Consider the following 17,675-nt stretch of genomic DNA (forward strand, 5'->3'; position numbering starts at 1 on the left):
TGGGGCAATTGAAAAGAGGGTAGTTTGGAGTAATGAGAAGCAGGAAGAGATGGCTTTCTTTTTTCTTTTCTCTCATATTTCCCTCCCTTTGGTTGTCAGTGGTATTGAATGAGATAGAAGTTCAGGTTCTAGCACAGGAGTATATATGTATGTGTATTCACACTGGGAATTCATGCTTCTGCCTTAAAACATGTCCTAATGTTTCAAGTCACATTGAATAATGAAGTATTAATACTGTTATGTTCTTTTTCAAATGAGATTAATTACATAGGCATCTAATGACACTGTTTTTCATTTCTGTTTACGTGATTCTTTTAAAATAAATATTGGAATTTATACTTTTGTATGTTAATTTAATAAAAGATTTTTAAGCACATCACTTGTACTATAGAAATTAATCAGTTTTGGTGTACTCTTTTACAGGATGTAATTAATACTTTGTTGCCTAAAGTTTTAACTAGAATAATTGAAGGACTCCAGGATCTTGATGATGATGTCAGAGCTGTTGCTGCAGCATCATTAGTACCAGTGGTAGAAAGCCTTGTGTATCTTCAGACACAAAAAGTAAATATTTTTGCATTTTTTTCCTATAGAGCCTTTTACATTTGTTATGTGGCATGTTAGAGAAAACATTGAGGTTGGTTTTTGTTTTTTTTTTAATATTCTTCATTTTTCTTATGACAGCCCTCTAATGCATAAGATCTTGATATATATATTCTTGGAAAGAGTGAATTGTGTCTTTTTGTCTTTCTGTTTCATGTACAGAATATGTAAAAAGAAAGCAACCATTCCTTGTTCATTTCATTCCTGGTTTTTCGGCATATGAGATTTTTGCTTGTTTTGATTTTGATTTTGACTTTTGATTTTTTATTATGTTTTCATTTTTGAAATGTGTCTTTTAAAGTCCATCTGATTTCCCTCTATTGTTAAAACCAGAACATGTGTATTTGAGAGTACTTCGAAAGCTCAGAAACTAAATTTGTCTTTTCATGATGATTAAGGACGTTTTAACTATATTAAAATTGCTAAGAGGGTCCTGACATGTATGTGTAAGCTGTATTGTTTTCAAAGTTTACGTTTTTTTTTTTTTTTTACGGAAAATACAGTTGGAATATCTTATTTCTTGAATTCTCCATCCATTATGAACCTTGCTAGAAAGGTAAATGCCAAAGTGGAGCTGAGTGGCATTAAAAAGAGGGGTAGAGATTTGTTGAAGACGAATAATGTTTCCTCTTTAAATTTACTCAGAACTGGGATTATCCAAGGTCATTGGGGTTGTATATGTTGTTAAATCAGTAGTGACTCCTGAAATACAGTTTGGCATGGATGGTGAATATTTCTTGCAGAATTAATAACTGTATTTTTGATAACTGATCTTATAGGTACCTTTCATTATAAATACATTATGGGATGCTCTTCTGGAACTAGATGATCTAACAGCTTCAACAAATAGTATTATGACTCTTCTGTCATCCTTGTTAACTTATCCTCAGGTTCAACAATGCAGGTAATTATTTCTATTCAATGGGATAAAGTAGAAGGTGTTTACATACAGTTCCAGATAATTAAAAATATGATAGTCTAGCGTCTTTTAGAACAGCACTGTAAGTTGGGGATGCCAAAGACAGTTATTTTCAGGACTGTTCTTCATTCTCTAGCCACCAGCTCTTTTGGGGCAGAAACTTAGGCTATGTTCTTGGGTTAATTCCATTATATAATCATTCAACTTGTTCATCCTGTGATAGTTAACTTTAGATAAACAGTTATACATTTTATTTTCACCTCTAGTTCTAGACTATAGAATTTTGTAGCCTTTGTGACAGTGGTTAATAGAATTATCAGTGAACATCAGTTTTACATTTCCAAATTTTGCTACTCTATTTTCTTCGTAATGGTCACAAAGAAATATTTTCTTGATTTCAGTAATCACTTATCAGGAAGGGAATACATAATAATGTAATATAATGTTCAAAAGCAGAGAATGGGTAAAGCAAATACATAAACCGAAAATTTAGTGTCATTTATTTTCCTCTCTTGATATCTGAAATGAAGCTTAGCTAATTAATGTATTCCCTACCTTTTAGACTGGCTCCTAAATATTAGTATCCTTGGAGGTACAGAAAAAAGGAATTACAGATGAGAAAGTTAATTACTCTTCTTAGGCTAGTGAGTTTATTCAATGAATGTTTATGTAATTGTAATTATAAATGATTTCTGGTTCTGTGAGTAAATCTGTTTCCAATGAAAATCATTGATGTGTGAAAAACATGGAGAGAATGTTTCAAATAATACTGACCTGTGGTCGTCCTTCAGTGTTAAATTTAGGCTAGTGGGACAACCCAAAATTGAAATAGCAAAATAAGTGCCTATAAAGTGAAGAGAAAAATTGAAATAGTAGTGCATATATGGTGTTTCCTAATTTTCAGGCACTTTCTTTGGTATAAGGGTTAAATGAGTTCATCTGTGTGAAAGCCCTTCTCAAGCTACAAAATGCAAGAATTCTTAATTATTATTATATATCAGGGGTTGGCAAACTTTTTCTGCCCAGATGTGAGGCTTTGGCTTTGTGGCCATATGATCTCTGTCAAAGCTATTCAGCTCTGTCCGTGTAGCACAAAAGCAGTTGTAGATAATACATAAAGGAATGAACATACCTGTAATCCAATAAAACTTCATTTAAAAACTCACGTAAAGTGAACTTGAACTGTGAGCCTTGGTTTGTTGGCACTTGCCCTAAAAAAAAAAAAAAGGCTTTGGACTAAAAATGTATGTATATAATCAAGTGGACAGTGTTATAAAGCTAGATAATGTAAAAAAAATCAAAGAATGTAGTGAAAATTCTGTTAATTCAGTGTGAAATAATGTAGTTTTTGATTTTTTTTTCAAAATTGCCTTAGAAAATTTGCTTCATATGTTGTGATATTTGGCAGATACTTTCCACCTTATGTAAGAAGAAATGCAGCATGTATTTGGAGCATGAAGAGTTACACTATTAACAAGACCTGCTATAATGCTTTTTCATATTTGAGTCTATTTTATGTCTGTGTGTGCATGTGTTTAAGTTGTAATTTTATAAGTAAATTTACTCGATGTGTAAATAAATGTTAAAAGGTGATGTTCTTATAAATCTGCAAGTAATGAAAATAGCATTAAAAGACGGACCTCCTGAGAGGAACCAAAAGAACAGATAATTACGCTGACATATTCTTCTTTCCTCATGTCTTTTTCTACCGAGGTATATATTTCAGATGCTACTTATAAATAATTTGCTAATAATTTGAGGTAACTTTTATAAATGACTTGTGGATGTGACAAGAATCCTATGGTCCAAGTTGTTAACCAACTCATACCTTTGCTTGCTTTCACATTTAAAATCTAATCTGTGAGAAGGAAGATAATTTGAGTTTTCTTAATTTAGTAATGCTAGATTAGGATAACAAATTCTGAAGCTACTACCATACCATCTCTTGCTTCTTTTGATATATGATAGAGATGGCCCCAAAGGGGGATATACATTCTGTGCACCTATTGGTTACCCGTTGGAGCTATCAGTAGGAAAGGAGTAAGGATTAACAGTCTTGATATTTGTGTAGGCTGACTGTCAACTAAGATACATGTCCCATTTTCCTGAGTGAGAACAGACTGAGAATAAGCGCAGTTATACTGAAAAGTTCTAATTTGATAGAGGTGATTCATGGTATTAGTGCCACAGAATAACCTCATGGTAATGTTTCTGCTATTCTTTATGACTGCATTTGTTCTGTCTATTCTGGTGTTATAACAACAGTTTTGTATGAGGATGTTAATCAAGTGTTCACAGGAAAATTGTATTGTCTTTTTAGAATTTATTCATCGAAAAAGTTGCTAGGTCCATAAGGAAATGATATTTAGATGATGTATCAACAGAATTTCAACTAAGAATGAATAACATTAATCTGTGTCTTCTTTATTAGTATTCAGCAGTCACTCACAGTTTTAGTTCCACGTGTCTGGCCTTTTTTGCATCACACGATATCATCAGTTCGAAGAGCAGCCTTGGAAACTCTGTTCACTTTATTATCAACACAAGACCAGGTAAGAACTAATAACTACAGTAATCTTGAAATTTTTAGAGATTAATTTTGTGAGATCAATCTGACCACCAGGTTACCCTTGCTTCACATAAAGATAAGGAGAATGCTAGGGCTAATAAAATTGGTATGGTGACTATGTAGATACATAAGAATATAATCATCATAAGGGCAGAAATATTTTAATACTGTTCTAGATTGTATACCCAGCCCATGGAATATTGCTCAACACAAAGGTGGTTCTCAGTAAGTTTTTGTTGAAGGAAAGATTGACTCATCCCTTCCTGTCAAAGATCACGTTATTCATTCTTTGCCTGCTCTATGTGACTGACAGTCGGATGGTTGGCAAAAACCATCCCAGGTTAGAAAGCTACCTGTGAAGCTCTGCAGTGTGACTTGAAAAGACTGATAATACAGTTGCTCGGCACTTACTTCCTTTTAAGGAATACTCAGTCTTAAGAGCATTTTATTTCCAAGGAGTAACACATTGAAATGCCTACAGAGAACCTTCAGGTAATATCACTGTGTAAATAGAAATCTGTTATGAGCTGAGTGATCCTTGCCCTATCTGTAAAAGGCTTCACGTTCCTGCTTTAAAAATAGTCCTAAAGGTCAAACAGAATACTACAATTTAGGGAAACATCATAAAGAATCCATTTCTTAATGCTGTTATTTATGGGTGCTGCAGTTTGAGCCAGTGGTCTTTAAAAAGCAATGGTTAATTTTTTTTTAGACAATATATTAATACTGTGGATAAATGTCTCTTTTGTGTTCACCAACCATTCATTCCTATGTGAATTAGGAATGTTCCATGTAGACCTACTTTAATCTATAGCACGGTATTGTGTTGCACTACCATGAATCAACATTTGTAAATTTCCTTTTGCATTATTGTTTTTGTCTGATCAGAATTTTCTAAGAGAAAACTATCATGTCCATTTTATTAATATAATGCTTAGTTGATCAGGCATGGGTTCATATAAAAAACTGCCGGCATGGGTTCTGAGTTTTCACATTTTTTTTTTTTTTTCGGTTTTGTGAGTTTTGCCTGAATGTTTTTGATGTAAATATTCTTAAATTCACTTTAGGGAGACCTGTTGAAATTATCAAATTTCTTCCCTTCTTGTTGTTGTTTTCTGTGTTTTTAATACACTTTACTTTTAGGAGCAATTTAGGTTTACAGAAAAGCTGAGCAAAAAGTGCATAGTTCCTATATGCCCCTACCCATATGCACACAGTTTCCCCTTTAGCTGACATCTTGCATTAGTGTAGTACATTTGTTGCAGTTGATGAACCAGTATTGATACATTATTAACGGAAGCCCACAGTTTACATTAGGGTTTACTCTTTATAGTGTAGATTCTATAGGGTGACGTATGTACAGTGCTATGTGCTCACCATTAGAGTATCATACGGAATAGTTTTGCTGCGCTAAAAAATGCCTGTGCCACACCTATGCATTTCCACTTTTCCTCCCTTCAAAACCTTAGCAATTACTACTCTTTTATTGTTCTCATACTTTTGCCTTTTCCAGAATACCACATAGTTGGAGTTATATAGTATGTGGGCTTCCCTGGTGGCTCAGATGGTAAAGAATCTACCTGCAATGCAGGAAACCTGGGTTTGACCCGTGGGTTGGAAAGATCCCCTGGAGAAGGAAATGGCTACCCATTCCAGTATTCTTGCCTGGAGAATTCCGTGGACAGGGGAGCCTGGCAGGCTGCAGTCCATGGGGTGGCAGAGAGTTGGACACGACTGAGCCACACACACATGTAGTATATAGCCTTTTAATAATGGCTTCTTTTTCATTTAGCATTACAAAATTAAGGTTTCTCCATGTCTTTTTTATAACTTGATAGCTCATTTCTTTTTATCACTGAGTAATATTGCATTGTATGGATGTGCCACAGTTCATATTTTCACCTATTAAAGGATATTTTCATTTCTTTCTGTTTTTATCAGTTTGAACAAAGTTTTAAACATTTGTGTGCAAGTTTTGTATGGGCATAGTTTTCAGTGCACTTGGGTAAATACTAAAGTGCACAGTTGCTGGATCATATGCTAAGAATATATTTAATTTTATAAGAAAATGTCTTCCAAAAGTGTCTGTACCAATTTACATTTCCACCATAAATGAATTAAGAGTTTCTGTTGCCCTATATCCTTTCCCAGCATTTGATGTTGTCAGTGTTGTTGATTTAGCCTTTCTAATAAGTGTGTAGTGGTAACTCACTATAGTTTAAATTTGAAGTTCTCGAATGATATATGGTGTTGAACGTCTTTTCATATGCTTATCTTTAGTAATTTTGTTTTGTTTTGCAAAACCATAAATCTTTATAAGGAAGATAGCCTGAATCTTACAACTTACCCCATCATAAGTATGTATGCATATATGCTTATCTCTAAAATGTTTTTGTGTAGAACCACAGTTAATAAGTTATTTATAAATTCTCTTTTTTCTTTTTTTAAATTTATTTGCCTGCACCATATGGCTTCAGTTCAGTTCAGTCGCTCAGTCGTGTCCGACTCTGCGACCCCATGAATCACAGCACGCCAGGCCTCCCTGTCCATCACCAACTCCCGGAGTTCACTCAAACTCATGTTCACAGAGTCGGTGATGCCATCCAGCCATCTCATTCTCTGTCGTCCCCTTCTCCTCCCGCCCCCAACCTTTCCCAGCATCAGAGTCTTTTCCAGGGAGTCAACTCGTCACATGAGGTGGCCAAAGTTTTGCAGTTTCAGCTTCAGCATCAGTCCTTCCAATGAACACCCAGGACTGATCTCCTTTAGAATGGACTGGTTGGATCTCCTTGCAGTATAAGGGACTCTCAAGAGTCTTCTCCAGCACCACAGTTCAAAAGCATCCATTCTTCAGCGATCAGCCTTCTTCACAGTCCAACTTTCATATCCATACATGACCACGGGAAAAACCATAGCCTTGACTAGACGGACCTTTGTTGGCAAAGTAATGTCTCTGCTTTTTAATATACTATCTAAGTTGGTCATAAGTTTCCTTCCAAGGAGTAAGCGTCTTTTAATTTCATGGCTGCAGTCAGCATCTGCAGTGATTTTGGAGCCCAAAAAAATAAAGTCTGACACTGTTTCCACTGTTTTTCCATCTATTTCCCATGAAGTGATGGGACCAGATGCCATGATCTTTTCTGAATGTTGAGTTTCAAGCCAACCTTTTCACTCTCCTCTTTCACTTTCATCAAGAAGCCTTTGAGTTCCTCTTCACTTTCTGCCATAAGGGTGGTGTCATCTGCATATCTGAGGTTATTGATATTTCTCCCAGCAATCTTGATTCCAGCTTGTGCTTCTTCCAGCCCAGCGTTCCTCATGATGTACTCTGCATAGAAGTTAAATAAGCAAGGTGACAATATATAGCCTTGACGCACTCCTTTTCCTATTTGGAACCATTCTGTTGTTTCATGTACAGTTCTGACTGTTGCTTCCTGACCTGCATACAGGTTTCTCAAGAGGCAGGTCAGGTGGTCTGGGATTCCTATCTCTTTCAGAATGTTCCACAGTTTATTGTGATCCACACAGTCAAAGGCTTTGGCACCATATGGCTTAGAGGATCTTGATTCCTTGACCAGGGATGGAATCTGGACCCTGAGCAGTTGAAGCATTAAGTCCTGACCACTGGACTGCCAGGAAATTCCTGAAATCTCATTTATATTAGACTCTTTTATGACATACCTTGGCATCTTTGAAGATAAATTGTTTAATCCCTGTGCCTTTATCTCTGATGTTAACATGTGAAAGTATTGGCAAGTCTGGCTTCTTAGCGAGTATGAAATAAGAATTTTTAGGCAAACCAAATTAATTTTATTTGGTAGTAACTTAAAATCAGGATGTAACTTTTTTTTTTTTGGCTGAACTAAGCTTGACAAAGTGAAGTAATTTATCATTTGTTTTTCCTTTTTTTAAAAAATTTGTTTTTATTAGAGTATAGTTGATTTATCATGTGTGAACTTCTGCTGTTTTCTGAATGTTGAGCTTCAAGCCAGCCTTTTCACTCTTCTCTTTTACTTTCGTCAAGAGGCTTTTGAGTTCCTCTTCACTTTCTGCCATGAAGGTGGTGTCATCTGCATATCTGAGGTTATTGATATTTCTCCCGGCAATCTTGATTCCAGCTTCTGCTTCTTCCAGCCCAGTGTTCCTCATGATGTACTTTGCATATAAGTTAAATAAGCAAGGTGACAATATACAGCCTTGACGCACTCCCTTTCCTATTTGGAACCAGTCTGTTGTTCCATGTAAAGTTCTGACTGTTGCTTCCTGACCTGCATACAGGTTTCTCAAGAGGCAGGTCAGGTGGTCTGGTATTCCCATCTCTTTCAGAATTTTCCACAGTTTATTGTGATCCACACAGTCAAAGGCTTTGGCATAGTCAATGAAGCAGAAATAGATGTTTTTCTGAAACTCTCTTGCTTTCTCCATGATCCAGCGGATGTTGGCAATTTGATCTCTGGTGCCTCTGCCTTTTCTAAAACCTGCTTGAACATCTGGGAGTTCACGGTTCACATATTGCTGAAGCCTGGCTTGGAGAATTTTGAGCATGACTTTACTAGCGTGTGAGATGAGTGCAAGCCCAACATTCAGAAAACAAAGATCATGGCATCTGGTCCCATCACTTCATGGGAAATAGATGGAAAAACAGTGGAAACAGTGTCAGACTTTATTTTTTGGGGCTCCAAAATCACTGCAGATGCTGATTGCACCCATGAAATTAAAAGACGCTTACTCCTTGGAAGGAAAGTTATGATCAACCTTGATAATATATTAAAAAGCAGAGACATTACTTTGCCAACAAAGGTCCGTCTAGTCAAGGCTATGGTTTTTCCCGTGGTCATGTATGGATGTGAAAGTTGGACTGAAGAAAGCTGATCGCCGAAGAATTGATGCTTTTGAACTGTGGTGCTGAAGAAGACTCTTGAGAGTCCCTTGTACCGCAAGGAGATCCAACCAGTCCATTCTAAGGGAGATCGATCCTGGGTGTTCATTGGAAGGACTGATGCTAAAGCTGAAACTGCAATACTTTGGCCACCTCATGTGACGAGTTGACTCACTGGAAAAGACTCTGATGCTGGGAAGGGTTGGGGGCGGGAGAAGGGGACGACCGAGAATTACATGGCTGGATGGCATCACCGACTCTGTGGACATGAGTTTGAGTGAACTCCGGGAGTTGGTGATGGACAGCGCGGCCTGGCGTGCTGTGATTCATGGGGTTGCGGAGAGTCGGACAAGACTGAGCGACTGAACTGAACTGAACTGAGCTGCTGCTGTGCAGCAAAATGAATCATATATATTCATTTTTTTTAGGTTCTCTTCCCATGTAGATCATTACTTGTTTTTACTTTCTATAGACTGTATTTATTCATGCAGGTTTATCTATGAATGTATATGTTTATCTGTGAATTACTTTCCTGGAATGTCTAGATTAATTAGTGTTGATAACCGCTATCTTTAATAGTGGTTTTAGTCAGAACTCAACTATGAAACTATATTCTGGACATTAACCTCTAGTTTAGCCATATTTTGTTGACTGGGTAAGCTTTTCCATCCTGTTTGCATCAGAGTCACCTTCTGAGTCATTTGAAAATTTTAGTACATAAAGTATTGATTTTTATTTGAAAGGCAAGCATTAGCATGATGCTTATAAATTTAGCATGAAGATATACATGAGATTGAGTTGGAATTTGGGGGCATATTTAGTCCAGGAGGTAAGAAAATTTAATGTATGCATATGTAGAGAAGGGAATAAAGACTAAAAAAACAGAGTTGACTTGAGACTTTGGCATTTGAGAACATCAGCATAATTAGGTATTGGTCAGATTTTATAAAGGTATGAAAAGAGAGCAAGTTTAAATATTTATCTGACTTTCAATGAATACTGGTTGGACAAATAAATAAAACAAGGTGTTTCAAGTTGTCTAATTATAGAATTGGGTTTTGTTTTTTGGCAATGGGCCAAAATAGGATTTCAGACCAAATTAGTAGAGGAGCTCAGAAATCAGTATGATTCATAACTTTGTTGTAGCATCTTTCCAGATTTTCTTCCCTGCAACCCCGTATCATTTGATATGGAGATAGAAATGATAATTCCTACCAACATGAATCAGGTGTTCATGGTAAACGATAATCAGATTGCTGCTTCCCCCCTGCCCACCACCACATCTGCACACTTTATAGGTGTGCTTGTCGGAAGATAAAAGAGGGGGCATAGCAAAAGGGTGCTGTCAAGATTGTACCCCACCTAAGAGGCCAATTTTGCCAGTTAGGGATTTATTACCATTCTACAATTGTGGAAAGTTTTGCATATTACCAACTATTCCTTGTGACTTTGACTACTCTCATAATCAAGGTGGATTTGTTCAACGGTTATTTTAGTGCCTACAATTTTCTAGATACTGATTTGTAAGAGAAAAGATCTGTTTCCTTCTGTAGAGCTTAAAACAGGAAGCTAAGCAAGACAGGAGAAGACAACTAGACAAGCCCTTATAATTACGTAGTGGCCATTTTATAAAGCCATCATTACATAATGAGGTAAGGATCTGGTCGGGGAAGAAGATGGTGCTACTGGTTCCTTACTAGTAAGGTGAATAAAGGTCAAGGAATTGTCTTGCTGAAAGTACATTTGAAACTGAGACCTGAAGGATGAATGGAATTTAACCAGGTGAAGAGCAGGGTAACAGAGGAAGAACGTGTGTCAAACTCTGGGAGCAGGAGTGAGCATGATGGCACTGAAGAGGAAGGAAAAGGAAACTGGTCTGGCTGAAGGACTGAGTGTAAGGGGATGTAGATGGCTAAAAGTTTCACCTTGATTTTGTAAATATAGTGACATGTCCGATGGTCTTATTTTTGTTTGTCATCAGCGTTCCTTATTCTGAGTTCCACAAAGGCAGAGTGAAGGCGGGAACACCAATCTGAATGAAAGAGCTGTACAGAGACTGCCCCATTCTCTTTACACTGAATAACTATCAGTCATTGCCCTGAGTATTCCCACAGATGCCCACCCCTCCATCTGACCCTCATTATAAAAATGACATAAAGTGCTAATACTGTGTCAATTATTTAACATAAACCAAAATATTTATTTAAAAGCCCTCTTAAAACATGAATTCACTTATAAGTTGAGTTGTAGTAGTATCAGTTCAGTTCAGTCGCTCAGTCGTGTCCGACTCTCTGCGACCCCACGAATCACAGCACGCCAGGCCTCCCTGTCCATCACCAACTCCCGGAGTCCACTCAAACTCATGTCCATAGAGTCGGTGATGCCATCCAGCCATTTCATTCTCTGTCGTCCCCTTCTCCTCCCGCCCCCAACCTTTCCCAGCATCAGAGTCTTTTTAGTGTAGTAAGCTGATCGCCGAAGAAATGATGCTTTTGAACTGTGGTGTTGGAGAAGACTCTTGAGAGTCCCTTATACTGCAAGGAGATCCAACCAGTCCATTCTAAAGGAGATCAATCCTGGGTGTTCATTGGAAGGACTGATGCTGAAGCTGAAACTGCAATACTTTGGCCACCTCATGCGACGAGTTGACTCACTGGAAAAGACTTTGATGCTGGGAAAGGTTGGGGGCGGGAGGAGAAGGGAACGACAGAGAATGAGATGGCTGGATGGCATCACCGACTCTGTGGATATGAGTTTAAGTGAACTCCGGGAGTTGGTGATGGACAGGGAGGCCTGGCGTGCTGTGATTCATGGGGTCGCGGAGAGTCAGACACGACTGAGCGACTGAACTGAACTGATAGCTTATAGTTAATTTAAACCTGGTGAAGTAAACAGTCTGTGGTAGGAATTTTTCTGTAATTTGGATTATACTCTGCTAGACTACTACTGAAGTCATCAAAACTTTCCAGACTTTGCCTAAGATTAGAAGGGAAATTTGTGACTAGTAGGCTTCTAGTTAGTAGCATACTAGAAGTCCACTGACTGTTTTTTTTAATTTTCGAATGGAAAATCCGAACGTGGTTAATTTCTAAGCAACTTAAAAGTATTGTACCCCTCACTGTACCCCACTCCTAACCAATTCAGTTTAATAAACCTATAAATAAAAAGCAACATTAATTATAAAGTAGAATTTACTAGATTAACAAAGTTTATAGCCTGAGAAGACTACTACAATTATATTACATTCACTTTATTAATATGGGGGAAAAATCTTCATCTGTAGGTATGGCCTTGGGGTCTACAAGCAACTGTTTTGATTTCCAGTGATGAGGTTAGGGGTGGAATAAGAATTGGTAAATATGGTAGAGGGAAATGAGAAGAAATTATAGGAGAGATGCAGATGAGACCACCCTTATGGCAGAAAGTGAAGAGGAACTAAAAAAAACCTCTTTTATACAGAGTGAAGTAAACCAGAAAGAAAAACACCAATACAATATACTAACGCATATATGGAGAAGGCAATGGCAAGCCACTCCAGTACTCTTGCCTAGAAAATCCCATGGATGGAGGAGCCTGGTAGGCTGCAGTCCGTGGGGTCGCTGAGGGTCAGACACGACTGAGTGACTTCACTTTTCACTTTCACACATTGGAGAAGGAAATGGCAACCCACTCCAGTGTTCTTGCCTGGAGAATCCCAGGGATGGGGGAGCCTGGTGGGCTTCCGTCTATGGGGTCACACAGAGTCGGACACGACTGAAGTGAATTAGCAGCAGCAGCAGCAGCAACGCATATATATGGAATTTAGAAAGATGCAAATGATAACCCTGTATACGAGATGGCAAAAAGACACAGATGTATAAAAGTCTTCGAGACTCTGTAGGAGAGGGTGAGGGTGGGATGGTTTGGGAGAATGGCATTGAAACATGTATATTATCATATGTGAAACGAATCACCAGTTCAGGGTCGATGCATGTTACAGGATGTTCGGGGCTGGTATGCAGGGATGACCCAGAGGGAGGATAAGGGGAGGAGGGAGGTGGGAGGGGGAACTCATGTACACCCGGGGCGGATTCATGTCAGTGTATAGGTTAAAGCGTCTGCCCCCAATGCGGGAGACCTGGGTTCGATCCCTGGGTCGGGAAGATCCCCTGGAGAAGGAAACGGTAACCCACTCCAGCATTCTTGCCTGGAGAATCCCATGGGCGGAGAAGCCTGGTAGGCCACAGTCCACGGGGGTCGCATAGAGTCGGACACGACTGAGTGACAGAATGGAACGGGATGGCAAAACCAACCAATATAATATTGTAAAATAATTAGCCTCCAATAAAAAAAAAAAGTGAAAGAGGAGAGTGAAAAAGTTGGCTTAAAGCTCAGCATTCAGAAAACTAAGATCATGGCATCCGGTCCCATCACTTCATGGCAAATAGATGGGGAAACAGTGGAAAGAGTGTAGATGGTGATTGCAGCCATGAAATTAGAAGACGCTTACTGCTTGGAAGGGAAGTTATGACCAACCTGCTGCTGCTGCTAAGTCACTTCAGTCGTGTCCGACTCTGTGTGACCCCATAGACAGAAGCCCACCAGGCTCCCCTGTCCCTGGGATTCTCCAGGCAAGAACACTGGAGTGTTGCCATTTCCTTCTCCAGTGTGTGAAAGTGGAAAGTGAAAAGTGAAAGTGAAGTCACTCAGTCGTGTCCAACCCTTAGCGATCCCACGGACTGCAACCTACCAGGCTCCTCCATCCATGGGATTTTCTAGGCAAGAGTACTGGAGTGGCTTGCCATTGCTTTCTCCGATGACCAACCTAGATAGCATATTAAAAGCAGAGACATTACTTTGCCAACAAAGGTCCATCTAGTCAAGGTCATGTATGGATGTGAGAGTTGGACTGTGAAGAACGCTGAGCACCGAAGAATTGATGCTTTTGAACTGCGGTGTTGGAGAAGACTCTTGAAGAGTCCCTTGGATTGCAAGGAGATCCAACCAGTCCATCGTAAAGGAGATCAGTCCTAGGTGTTCATTGGAAGGGCTGATGCTAAAGCTGAAACTCCAATACTTTGGCCACCTCATGCAAAGAGTTGACTCATTAGAAAAGACCCTGATGCTGGGAGGGATTGGGGTCAGGAGGAGAAGGGGACGACAGAGGATGAGATGGCTGGATGGCATCACCGACTCAATGGAGATGAGTTTGAGTGAACTCCAGGAGTTGGTGATAAGACAGGGAGGCCTGGCGTGCTGTGATTTATGGGGTCGCAAGGAGTCAGACATGACTGAGTGACTGAACTGAATATTAAATTATTTGCTTTATTGCTATTAACAGCTTTGCTAATTGTGCCTGTTCTCTCTGCTGAGGAAAGAAGAACTTTTCTTCTTTCCAGTATCCCTTTCCCTTTCAATGAAAAGTAGGTCTTTAAGGCAGCCCCTGTCAGTGAGTAGGCCCCCCCGCCCCCACTGATGATTTTGCAATCTGTTTTAAATTTCTTTGAAGCCATTTTGAGAAACACGTGAAGAAAAGAAGACCAGGGTTATGAGTTTCCTACTGGTAAGAGAACTGTAGGTAGCTTTCTGAGTTATGCATTATCCCTAGACCTTCTCACTCTCTGGAATTTCAGTTAAACATTTTCCAAATTTCTCTTCAGTCTCTTCCAGACAGTTCAGTTCAGTCTCTTAGTCGTGTCCAACTCTTTGTGACCCCATGAACCGCAGAATGCAAGGCCTCCCTGTCCATCACCAACTCCCTGAGTTTACCCAAACTCATGTCCATTGAGTCAGTGATGCCATCCAACCATCTCATCCTCTGTTGTCCCCTTCTCCTGCCCTCAGTCTTTCCCAGCATCAGGGTCTTTTCAGATGAGTCAGCTCTTTGCATCAGATGGCCAAAGTATTGGAGCTTCAGCTTCAACATCAGTCTTTCCAATGAATACCCAGGACTGATCTCCTTTAGGATGGACTGGTTGGATCTCCTTGCAGTCCAGGGGACTCTCAAGAGTCTTCTCCAACACCACAGTTCAAAAGCATCAATTCTTCTGCGCTCAGCTTTCTTCCAGACAACATAGTTTTTATTTTTAAAAAATTGTGGAAGGATGTGATGTTAAGTACTGTGAACTAGTTAATAAAATTTTTAGTTCTTATTCAACGAGCTTGTAATTTGAACAGTAGACAGCATGAGGTTCCTTTTCTAAAATTGTGAGCACACAGTGGATTTAGTTAAGCACCATTTGATTGCTTGATTTGGGTGGGCTTTGATTTGTTGAGAAATTCCTTAGATTGCGGTTTTAAACCTGAGCTTAGGGAAATCCCTGACGCCGAAAGCAAAATATTATACATAAGTATGTATATAAGTGTATTTTTCTAAGAGAAGATTGTGCATAGTCTTTCCCCTATTTTTAGAGGGTCCTTAACCCAAAATAAATTAGGAACTTTGGCTTTAATTTTGTAGTGAACTCAAAGTTGAATTTTCTAGGTTGGATATCATCTCACAGTTCTTTTCTTGCATTAATGATGAGCACATACAACTTAAGCTGATTATCTAGCACAAGAACTGTAGTGTGATCATTTATCAAATTTCCCTGACAGAGCAGTGATAAACAGTGAAACCAAAGAGATGTCACTGGTTAGAGCTTGCTCCCATATACAGGATGATTTCAGTTTATTAGAAGCAAAATTCAGTGTTGTTAATCATAATCAGACTTTCTCCAGGTTCCTAGAGACTGTATGCCATTTAATTTCTCCAAATCATTGGAATAATACGGTGTTTGTGCTCAGAATCTTGTCAAAATTTATCACCAGTTGAACGTTTTTAATGAAGTCGTAACAGTCTTTTCATGGTAGTACTTCTGTTATTTGACTTAAAACTTTTAAAATAAGCTAATGCTGAAGAATTATAATTTTGATTTGCTTTTGTTTTTAGAACTCTTCATCTTGGCTTACACCTATCCTTCCTGATATGCTTCGACACATATTTCAGTTTTGTGTTTTAGAAAGCAGCCAGGAAATTCTGGACCTCATTCACAAGGTATGTGGTGAATATATCTGTACTCCTTTTCCCAGTACCTTGGTAGATGTAAAATTTTTTTTTCATAATTCTGTACAGTTGTCGATCAGGGATTTAAGAAATTAGAAATCATCCAAGACATTTGAATAGTCTGGAGATCAAGGAAATAGACTTTTTATGGATTATAATGGTTAAGTCCTGGTTAGTTGTGTGACCCATTAGGCAGGTGTTTTAAGCACTTTCTTCATAGCCTCAATACAGAAAATAAAAAATGAAGAAAAGACAACTTTTTTCCATCACTTACTTTGCTTCCTATCAGGGTGCTTATCTGTCCTATAGAGTATCTTTTGGGATTTATTGGTAATATATAGAGTCTGATTGTCATAATTTAGACTTGTACTTTTTCCTTTTATTTAGGAATATTGGTCATATGTGTTGGAACCAATAAAGAATAGCCACTTAATATGTTTAATAATATTTATGGGAGGAAATGGCACTGTTGTACCTTTAATACCTGTTAACATAGTCTTGAATCATTGGCCTCTGAAGTGGCTCATTGTTAACAACTGTGGGTTAACATTGGTGGTGTTTCTACATGCTGGCCCTAGCCCATTTAATGTTAGGCATCAAGAAAAGTGCTTTAGGGCTTCCCTGGTGGCACACTGGTAAAGAATCCACCTGCCAATGCAGGAGACTTGGGTTCAGTCCCTGATCAGGAAGCATCCCACATGTCTCTGAGCTGCTAAGCCCTCGCGCCACAACTGAGCCTGTGCCCTAGAGCCTGGGAGCCGCAACTACTGAGCCTGAGTGCTCTAGAGCCCTGCTTTGCAACAAGAGAAGCCACTGCAGTGAGAAGCCCCTGCAGCACCAAGGACCCAGCACAGCCATAAATAAATAAATAAATTTATTTTTTTTTAAGTGCTTTATTGAGTAAGATCATGAATCAAGATTTACATTGTTTTTAACTTATACTAGGATATTACTCTAGTATATTACTCCGATATGGCTTCCCTCATAGCTCAGTTGGTAAAGAATCCGCCTGCAATGCAGGAGACCCCGGTTTGATTTCCTGGGTCAGGAAAATCTGCTGAAGAAGGGATAGCCTACCCACTCTAGTATTCTTGGGCTTCCTTTGTGGCTCAGCTGGTATAGAATCCGCCTGCAATGCGGGAGACCTGGGTTCAATCCCTGGGTTGGGAAGATCCCCTGGAGAAGGGAAAGGCTACCCACTCCAGTATTTTGGCTTGGAAAATTCCATGGACTGTAAAGTCCATGGGGTCACAAAGAGTTGGACATGACTGAGTGACTTTCACTACTCTTATAATACTGGATATTACCTGGATATTACTCTAGTATATACTAGATTTACAGGAGCTGTTATATATTGAAGCATGTATTGAATATAGGAATGCATACAGAGCTTTATGATACAAAGAAAGGATTCCAGATATTTACTGAAATTGTGATAACTGTTTTTATGGGTATTTATAAAATGATTTTTATAAAATACTGAGGAAAATACTTTCTATTCTTTTTTAAACTTTCTTTTGTATTACTTTTTTTTAGCATACAAACTTATCTACCCTAAAACAGTATGTCGAAGTAAGCCTATATGTTGAATTTTAAAATTAATTTTTGTGCTATTTCTTTTGTTTTTTTCAATTCAGTTATCACTAAAAGTATTAGGTTTTATTAGGCCTTGCTAGAAACA

The 17,675-nt window shown here is 38.6% G+C and overlaps 2 protein-coding genes across 2 annotated transcripts in view; one reads left to right on the forward strand and one right to left on the reverse strand.

Moving 5' to 3' along the window:
* BTAF1 (B-TFIID TATA-box binding protein associated factor 1) overlaps positions 1-17,675 on the forward strand; it is a 93,041-nt gene that overhangs the window by 38,235 nt on the left and 37,131 nt on the right. The window contains exons 12-15 of the mRNA XM_055425091.2: positions 424-564; positions 1,383-1,507; positions 3,954-4,074; positions 15,881-15,985. Of these exons, the coding sequence (XP_055281066.1) occupies positions 424-564; positions 1,383-1,507; positions 3,954-4,074; positions 15,881-15,985 (492 nt within the window). The remainder of the gene's footprint in view (positions 1-423; positions 565-1,382; positions 1,508-3,953; positions 4,075-15,880; positions 15,986-17,675) is intronic.
* LOC148776003 (uncharacterized) overlaps positions 1-17,675 on the reverse strand; it is a 125,086-nt gene that overhangs the window by 33,333 nt on the left and 74,078 nt on the right. Inside the window, exon 2 of the mRNA XM_088842139.1 lies at positions 2,655-2,733. Within this exon, the coding sequence (XP_088698265.1) occupies positions 2,677-2,733 (57 nt within the window). The 3' untranslated portion in view covers positions 2,655-2,676. The remainder of the gene's footprint in view (positions 1-2,654; positions 2,734-17,675) is intronic.

The sequence above is a fragment of the Moschus berezovskii genome, chromosome 12, assembly GCF_049115385.1.
Source record: "Moschus berezovskii isolate FMDL1 chromosome 12, NW_MosBer_1.0, whole genome shotgun sequence".
In the NCBI taxonomy this organism is placed as follows: domain Eukaryota; kingdom Metazoa; phylum Chordata; class Mammalia; order Artiodactyla; family Moschidae; genus Moschus; species Moschus berezovskii.